General features: G+C 43.6%; 1 protein-coding gene across 1 annotated transcript in view; it reads left to right on the top strand.

Annotated features, from left to right (window-relative positions):
- LOC119088245 (zinc finger protein 844-like) overlaps positions 1–9052 on the top strand; it is a 20177-nt gene extending 11125 nt beyond the window's left edge. Inside the window, 2 exon segments of the mRNA XM_037207276.1 lie at positions 2977–3169; positions 8796–9052. Of these exon segments, the coding sequence (XP_037063171.1) occupies positions 2977–3169; positions 8796–9052 (450 nt within the window).
- The last annotated feature ends 1028 nt before the right edge of the window (positions 9053–10080 follow it).

Genomic DNA, 10080 nt, shown 5'->3' with positions numbered 1-10080 from the left:
CAAATGGGTAATTTTAAAACTCTGAGGTGGTAGAGTCCTTTAATTTATGAATTTATAATGTTTAATCATAGACACCAAAGTCATTGCCCTGGGGACCAATATACTGGGATCAAGGCCCCTTGAATCAACATAGGGGAGTTTTCTCAGAAACATTTTTCTAAATAGTTGGAGGTGTAGCTGTTCAAGAATGAATACTCCTTCCAAAGGAGAAATCACTCCACACACTTGGGATTAATAAAGAAAACTTTCTTTAATGATAGCATGCATCCATTTCTGGCTTATGCTCAAAGAGGAGCCAGCCTGGAACAGATTTTGCATTCCACGTGTTCTGTCATCCTTAAGTTGCTTTTAGGTTCAGGCTCCAGTTAAACTTTGAACATTTAAATAGGATCAGGAGATTGCAAGTCTAGCCACTTAGGCAGATGGGAAACTCACACAGCAAAGATAATTCCACATTTATTCCTTAAGTTCACCACTAACATGAAACAGCAGGTCATTCTTCTGTGACAGGGTCCTGGGGTGAAGGTATCAGGGCATGAGAAGGGTAGGAAAAGTAGAAGGCAGAAAAAATAAAGGCTGAGGTGGGGATGTCTTGCACGAGCTATGCCTCATGCCAAGAAACTTCTTAAGAAGAATAGAATCTTGTATACTGCTTCCAGTGGGGAAATGGAAGAAAATGAAAGACTTCTATGAAGTCAACAGAAACTATCATATGATGGGGCAAACTCAGGAGGAGGCATTTCACACAGTGCTGCATAAGGGAACACAGGATATCTCAAGAACATTACTGACTAAAGACACAATGGCCTTGAGACTGATAACCACATAGCTCCAAATGGCAAGTAGACTTGTCTCCTGGAAAGCCCCACCCCACCACTCTCCTCTGACTGGCAGGTCAGACTGCAGGGCCTGATTGGCTAGTGAGGCCTGAGTGACAAGAGCACCTTCCTTAGGATAACAGTGTGCTTAAAGACTCTGTACAGTGAGTGGTTCCTGGCCCTGCCTTCCACCCAAGACACAGACCTTTTCTAGATCTGCAGAGATTTCCATTACAACAGCACTGGCCCCTGGCTCAAATAGCTGACCTTGCTATATTCCTGCACTCCACAGGCACTTCCTCTTCTTCCTCCTGGACACCATGTGGCTAGCTTGCACAGCCCATTACACAATGTGGAGGGGAGTGATTCCCCTCTCCACCAGGTTGAAGGATGCCCAGAATATTAACAATTAAAGAGAGATTTTAGGACACAAAATGAAATGTCTGTTTTATGGCTTCACACTGAGGTCTGATGAACTCAGGTACTTTTTACCTGGTTGTCACAGGGACTTTAGACAACCAAGAGAGAAAAGCAGGTATCAGATCACAGACAAGATTGATCTTTCTTCCATCAGAAGGCTGGATGATGGTTCCATTGCTTTAGAGTTTTTTTCCTGAAATTCTTTTCAATCTCTTGACAATTAACAATATGAAGTGTAGTCTTCACAGTTGCTACGAGTCACAGGAATATGAATCAGGAAATCAGCTGACTATGGTAAAACTATTACCTAGAAGAATCAAGGAATTTTTCCAGAGAAACTCAAGTCTGAAGGAGTATTTGGTGTTACTTGGTTTTTTAATATATCTGCTGTTTTCTGCTATGAATTTCATGTGCACTCTCATAGCTTCCCCCAAGAACTTCTAAACAGCATGGATTGATCATTTCTTAGGCTTGTACAATTAAGGTATTTGGATATAGTCAGGCAGGCAATGTTTACTGCCTCCAGGCTTTCTGCTCCTTTTTAGCATTAGGATTAGATGTCTGCCTTCTGCAATTATCTCCTTCCAGGATCATCCAAATCCAGGGCCAGCTCCAGACAAAGCACCTGCTAGGCTCCTGAATTAAGGTAAACACCCATATGGAGATACTGCCTAGGCCAGGATGTTAGGTAGGGTAGCTTTGCTTCTTGTGCAAATTAAGCTCAGAACTCCCTTTCTTTCAGGGCCCAAGTGGCACCCTAGAACAACTGACTTAGAACAAATGACTTTGTTCCTAACAGGTGCTTCAAACTGTGATGCAAGTAACCTAGCTGTCTAATACTCCCCCGCCCCCATGTGCACCCTGCCAAAAAAAGGCAACATAGAAAAAGAAAAGTAATTATATTTTAGTGATTCTTAGGCTCTTTTACCTAATCACATGTAAGATTGCAGTCTGAGCACATTTATGATAAACTTGTAACGTTTCACCTAACCACTTAGAAAAATATATTTTGAGCTGAATCCCCAGGGGAGTCTTTGCCCTGAAGGAGATGGGAATGGGGGTGGGTTGGGGGAAAGTGGGGGTGAGGGGTGAGAGGGGGGAGGACAGAGGAATCCATGGCTGATATGTAAAATTAAATTAAATTATAAAATAAAAAAATGAAAAAGAATATATTTTGAACACATAAATTCCCTTTCTGACTCATTCCAGGCCTTATTTGATCTACCTCCTTTATTCACTCCCCTTTTGGGATGCAAAGGAAGCTATCACTGCTCTTGTGGGGACCTTGAAAGCTTTTTACTGTACTATAAAAGAGTTACTGCTTTTAAGGTTGTGGACCAGTTCCCCAAGAGAACTGGCAAATTTTGTCTCAGAAAAATAAAGTGGATGGACAAAAGAGCTCAGTGTACTTAGATTCCTTTCCCTCAGATTATTCTGGCATAGTGTCTCTTCTAGAAACTCTGGGAAGAAGACGAATAGAGGAGGCTGGACCCCAATAGTCCTCGTTACACAGTAAGTTGAATACCTAGAGAGAAATGGAACAAGTGCTTTATGAGTACTACTGTTATCTACAACATCTTCCTCTGGGCAAGAGAAAACGAAACAAAACATTATTAGTAAGGTTCTCTGCTTGAACAGACTGATAGACTAAATCCCATAGGTTCTGAGACTCTAATGATATCCTGGGCTCTCAGAGACTGTGGAAAAAGCTCCATGTTTCAGGCTCTGCCATCTCTAGCACACACAGCTTGCCTACCATCCCAGTTCTACTCCACAACTGCAGCTCTCCTTGGTCATCCTACAGTCCAAGAACCTACCACCCCTTCAGGTGTCCACTGTACTCACTGACCTCTCAGGGCCTCTCCACAGGTGTTTCAAATCTGTTACAGTGTCATCGGCTCTTCATGAGCCCTACAGTGTTGGATTGACAGGCAAGATACCGAGGCAGAAGAATCCCAGCAAATTACCAAACTGTCTGGGCTCTGCCCAGATATCAAGCAAAGGTAGTATCTATTCCTTCGGTCTACTGTATGTGGATTCTACTTTTACCTGACAGCTTACTGAATTTGAGGGGACCTAAAGGGGTAAAGAATAAACACAGCAGACAGGAGGAGACATGAAGGAGATGGGAAAGGACAGGAGGAGACAGGAGAGAACCTGTGTGTTCCCAGGGCACTGGAGGTGCTTCAGTTCTCTGAGTCCCAGTATCACCTCCCTGGAGTTTCTACTGTCTGGGCCATCTAGTCCTGACTCCTGGAGATGGTGCACTGATGGAGCCTGGGAAGTCTTCCTGTTCCCAGCATCAGGAGTGAGATTACCCAGAGGCCCACAGGCTTGTTCTGGTCTGTAGGGGACAACAAGTGACAGTTTCCTGAGCCCACCATAGACTTGTCTGTTCCTGGGGGCCTGTCTCCATACACCATTGTACACTCAGTCCTTGGATGTTGTTGAAACCCTCAAACTCCAGCCTCCACCTCCTAAGTTTTGTGATGACAGGTTTGGGACACCATGTCTGGCTTTGGCGACTTATTATTCCACTTTACTGAATGTTATGGTATAAACATGTGGACACTCAAAAGATAAAAATTTAAAAGTCAATAAAAAGAAGGTTTATAAGAAGTAACCATGGTGCCAGGTAATGGTGATTGATCACACTGTATCCATAGTCAAGAAGCAGATGGTGATAAATAGTGGTCATTATTACATAATTTAGTACCAAATCCATGGAATGGAATGGTGCTATCATTTCTAGAAGGCAGAAGAGTCTTCTCATCTCAATGAACTTAATATACAAGATAATCTCTCATAAGCACACCTCAGAGAATAACATGATCTAGATAAGCCCTCAGAGGTGTGACTGGAAGAGTGTCCCTTGACTGATTCTAGATCAAGTTGAAAATCAATATTAGCCATCACACAAAATTAATAAAATTTGCTGTGTAGACTGCCTGTGTAGACAGTGACACTATTCCTTTTTTTAGTGATATCTCAAATACCAATAAGCCATGTTTGACGACAAAGTACATAAAACATAGGAGTATGGACTTGCTCCTTTCCCAGATGTAAGCAGCAATTTGCTGAGAATCTCCAGGACAGGATTATGAACTCCATGTAGAGAAAGGCCCAGTGCAGAACCCTTCTGACCCATGTTTTTACTTCATTAAATCAGAATCCTACCCAAGCCACCTCAGGAATTGACAGATGATCTTTTTTACCAAAGAGAAGGAAAGAGGGAGACAGAGAGAAAGAAAAAACACAGAGAGAAGGAGACAGAGAGACAGAGACAGAGAGACAGAGAGAGAGACTCCCTAAGTACCCAGAAATGGAACTTACAAAGTCAACAGAACTGTAAACATGGCTTTGTGTCAATTCTTAAGTGTGGCTCTCCCTCACAAGACTACACTATCCAAAACATCACTCCAAAAACTCTTCTTAGTAAACATCAGGACTAAGAAAGTGGGTTAACAGATACAGTACTCATCTTGCAACTACCCCTTTATTTCTGCATTATAAAGCCAGTTGCAACAGTGCATGCCTATAGTCCAATAGTTTAAGGCAAGATGAAAGGCAGGCAGCTGCCTACGACTCTATGTGTATAGAAATTAAATAAACACAGATCTCACGACTTTCAACTCAAAGTGACCCTTAAACTGTTGTTTCTGACCTCTAGCTACTGATATTTCTCTAAGAGAGGCTCCATGTTCTAGAGCTCTCTCTGCAAAGGGAGGTGATCTCCTGCAGATCCTGCTATAGCTCTGCAGCCTTCATGCTCCCTTGTGTTTTCAGGCAAACCCAGCCCCAGTGATGTCCACACAGAAAACACTGTAGAAGAATAATTTAATGTCTGATTCCACCCACATAGTTTATGTCACAAGATGTGGCATCTGCCCTATCCACCTGCCCAAAACCATGCAAAACGGAGATACTTCTGCAGCTCAGAACGCACTTTTGTCCCCTGGAACTGACCTTCACTGAATCACACCATAGCGGCTGGCAGTAGCAGAAAGCTAAAAGCATTCTAATCATGTATTTCTGAAGGATGATCCCCATCACTCCCTTTCTACCATTTTCTAAACTGTCTGTAACATTTATAAGACAAACCTGAAAGGGAAAAGTAACATCCAGAACTTGCAGAAACCAGACCTTCAGTTTTCCAATCTGTCTTCACAGATTCCCACTGTCACAGAAGCAAAGCCTGTGTGTGCACACTGGACAGTGATATTACAAGCATCATAGCCTCCCATGCCAGGGTGGCAGAGCCTTCTCCTCCCCAGGGAATCCACACTCAGTAAGGATCAGAGGCCAAGGGCCACTGCCCAGGTTACTACAGGGACCAACAGAAACACAGTCTGGCTCATGGTCTATCCCAGTCCCAGCAGTTCAGACTCTGACAGCTCAGCCAACCTGCTCTTCCTGGACAGTGGCCCCCACACTCACCATGGCATAGCTATGGTGTTCATTAGAGCTCCCTATATCAGAAGCAGAGGAGAATCCCAAAGAGAACTTGGAAGTTACCTCCCACTGGTGCTCCTGATGGCTAAGCCTTCCCAAAGCTCCTCATTAGTTAGGACCACCCAGTTGGACCTCAGGACATTAGCAGTTACCCTACTGGGTGAGCAGAGATCCAATGACTCAAACAGCACAAGCCTTCCCAGCTCTGCCCTTCCACACTAGGGTTGGACAGGTATCTAGTCTGAGAAACTTGTAGTTTAGAGAATATTCCATTCTCTAGAGCACTTCCTATTCCTCTTTCAAGGCACTGGGTCCTTTGCATGCACATTCCATTACACACTCAATGCCCAGTGAAGCCAACCCTTTGCTTCAGAGCTGGGAGGACCTGACACCAAGCACAGGTCACATTCAAACAGTAACTGTTGTTAAAGCAGAATAGGCCATGGATTAGAACACAATGAAGGGTCTATGGGAGGGCTTGGAGCCAGGAAAGAGATAGTAGAAATTAGGTAATTATAATTCCAAAAATTATATTGGGAAGTTGAAACAGGCTTTGTGGCCATGTGCTCCAGAGACTAGGGATGTGTACTAGAGCACACTAAGTACTACTCATGCATTTATCCCAGGCTGTACATCTTAAACCTGGAAAAGAGTCACGTTAGGCAGGGCCACACCATTTTATCTAGTTCTTCTATTTAGGTTGAACTGGTGTAACTACTGTAATTTTGTTTCACAAAAATTCAGTTCTTTATCCAGATTCTTGATTGTCTGGTCTGTGAAACAGAGAAATGGTCAGTCAGGACATTTATGGACTGTCTAAAATAGATGACCTCACTACTCATTGCTGTCTGTCAACTGTCACAGCAGGAAAGCTTTTACCCTCTTCTTGCCAACCCTTTCTGTGCTGTGACTACACCTGCTTTACAGTGGGTCAGTGAACTCAACTCTTACATAGGTCCCACTTCATCTGTAATTTCACAATGAAATCTAGCGAGGTGGAGTATACTCATTCACTGGTCTATTTTCCATCTCACTGACCAGTCAAGGCCCAGAGTGGAAGGATTTGCAGGACTGTATTCCAGTGCTGGGCAGCAGAGGCAGGATTTGGTGTTCAAAGCAATTCTCAATTATATAGTGTGAGGCAAGCCTGAGCTACAGGGGACATTGGTCTAAACCAGTGGTTCCCAACCTTCCTAATTCTGTCATACTTTAATACAGGCTCTTATGAGGTGGTGACCCCAACTATAAAATTATTTTCACTGCTACTTCATAACTAAAACTTGGCTACTGTTATGAATTGTAATAAAAATATATGTGTATTCCAATGGTTTAGTCCACTCCTGTTAAAGGGAGCCTCTACCCATCATGTTAAGAACCATTGCTCTATAAAGGCACATAAATAAATAAATAGCACCTAAGAAAAATTGGAAAGAAATTCTTAATGGCTAGGAAACATTGGAAAACAAATTAGAGCTATAATACATTTAAAGAAAGTGAAATTTAAAAAATGGTACCACTAATTGACTTTTTAAAATGATAGAAATAACTGGAAGAACACTTAGCAGTACTGACTTTGCAACAGAGTAGGCACTTCCCTGCTAGAGAGAATGCCATTCATAAGACACTGCATGACTTTCCCATGTAAAGTGTCAGCTGCTGGGTGCTATAAGCTGACACATGGAGTTAAAGCCAATGGCCTGTGTCTCAAACCTCTGAGCTGACTTAACTGTGTCAACCAGGATTGCACATATCTGTACAGGAGAGTTCCCTAACTGGAAACTGAAGACTCAGTACTTCAAGTTACCCTCCCTAAATTGTACACCCACCAATTCTGCCTATCTTCATTCACATGGTAGGAATAATACCAGGAGTTAAATTACACAGAAAGTCACTCCCCCTGCCCAGCAGGTCCTTTTTTATGATGGAGACCTCTGCAGCTCACTGCCTTAAACTCCAGCCCATGATCTAGCTATTGCCTAGTCTGTTCCCCATGCAGTGTACACAGGACACTCTTCCTCCTCTTCTGGTCTGAAGGGAGATGCCATGCTCCAAACACAAATCCTTTCCTGTTACTGCAATGGACAGTCCACTATGTGACTCAAAGTGGTTACTTTAGAACTCTGTGGTGCTACAGATCTGCAATACAAGTATTCCTGGTGCTTAGTCAGGACAATAGCAAGGAAAATGCCCTGTGGGGATACAGACAGGGTTCAAGTCCACCTCAATCTACATCAGAGACCTTGACTCAAAACCACTTTTCAAAGAGACTGGAGATGCAGCTGTTCTAGAGTTAAAATATTCTTGAAGGCACATCAGGACTTAATGTTGGTTGTGATCCTGTGAGCATCCTGTTAGAGGCCTGTTCTTTGACAGGGGGCAGGGAATGGGGGGACCTTTTTGGCTGGTTGTAAATTAGCATTTTCTCCTTTGTTATGGGAATGTTGCTTAATGGCTGGTTAATGCTGGGGAACAAGCATTTACATCTTATACTAATCTCTAAAAGGCAAGGTTAGCATACTGCATATCTTAGGGATATCTGAGAGACAGCCCTCCCTTAGCTTAATTCTACTTTGTGACTTAATGTCTCCCAAGAATGGGTAAATCATTTTACCATCAATTCTATTACCATCAATTCTACTCTTCTACATCACAGTTTAGCAGTGGAGTGCTACTCTACACAGGAGATGCCCTTTACAAGCTTCACAAAATCAACTGCAGACAGATACTAAACCTAAATGTTAAATGTTAAAAGTGTAGAACTCCTGAAAGATACTAGAGAGACCAGGGCTCTCCGTGATTGGCAAATCTGCCTTCCAAGGTGACAATACAGGGACTACAGGAGCCAGCACTTCACAGTGACATCAACAACATGGATATTTCTAAGTCTTGTTCCCAATGCTCTGCACAAACACAGCCCACGGAGTTAAGTTATTCAGAGGCTTCTGCCCCAGCCCTCGGGGTTGCAAGGACCATGTAGAACACACAAGATCAGGAAGAATCAGGCGCGACACGCAGGACCGAGAAGGAACACGTGAGACTCGCAGGACACACAGGACCAGGCAGGACCACACCAAACTCTGCGTCTGGCTGTTGGCTCCCACTCAGACCCGGGAGGACCCAACACCCGGTTCCCACGGCTCAGCCGGCCACTCCTCCCAGTCTGCAGAGAGCATCCCCTCGCTCACCATGGCCGGCCACTCCTCCCCCTCTGGGAACAGAAGCCCTTGATCACCGTGTCGCGGGTGCAGAGAGCTCTAGCCTCAGCAGAACCCAAGGAACAACACATGAGCCAACTTCCGATTTCCTCAGCAGAAGAGCTAAGCGGGAACCCTAGCGTCGGGAGGAAGAACCCTTCCATCTGACTGGCATATCTGCTCGAAGCCCTGATTGGCTAGTGAGGGCTGAGTGACAGGATCGGGTGAGCTGAGGGAGGCAGTTCCGTGGATTCCTGCCCTAGCGTCCACCTTAAGCACAAAGCTATTCATAAATGCTGGAGATTTGCACCAAATTCCACAGCAAGTCTCTAGTTTATGTAAACCGATGGGTTCAGTTTTAAAAGGAAGTATACAATTTCAGAAGGAGGCTAATCTGATAATATTGCACAAGAGTAACACAAGGTATCTCTAGAACATTATAAACAAAGTCCACAGTGGCTGGGACGGATTACCACAGTCCCAGGTAGAGACGGTCCGTATAAATAAATACCTACTTTGCAGCAACACAGCATGAGGCTGTGTCTCTGAATCTTTCATCCTTTCACAGAACTGCTGTTTTTGTCTGACTATTCTCAAGTCTCACTAAATAATTTTAGGAGAGACCACTTGAGCAATAAATGGGAGTACAGAGGCAGGAAGACCACTGGCAGTTTGAGGAAAACTTGTGCTATATAGACACACACACACACACACACACACACACACACACACACACACACGGGCACACACACGGGCACACACATGGACACACACACACATATACACACAAGCACGAGTGAAAGAAGAACAAAACTAAATTACGAAGAGCACAGCAGATTCAGGACGATATCTCTTTAAGTTATTTCAGGTGTCACCACTAGACCCTGTCAAATTCTCAGAAATGAATGTAGCCAAGAACAGTAGGTAGCAGAGCCAGGCAGATTTCCTTGAATTTGAGACAGATTGGTCTACATAGTGAGCATGATAGTAAGACATATCCTATAACACACACACACACACACACACACACACACACACACACACTCACACAAATACAGTTGAACAGAATTTTGCTTTTTGATTGTTACAGGATCTCATTAAAAAGTTCCAGCTGGCTTAGAACACTATCTACAAACAGCTTAATAAATAATCTATTGAATATTTTAAAACAAATTCCAGCAAACATTTCTATATCA

Source organism: Peromyscus leucopus, chromosome 6 (genome assembly GCF_004664715.2).
Source record: "Peromyscus leucopus breed LL Stock chromosome 6, UCI_PerLeu_2.1, whole genome shotgun sequence".
In the NCBI taxonomy this organism is placed as follows: domain Eukaryota; kingdom Metazoa; phylum Chordata; class Mammalia; order Rodentia; family Cricetidae; genus Peromyscus; species Peromyscus leucopus.
This window is presented reverse-complemented; position numbering and strand designations above follow the sequence as displayed.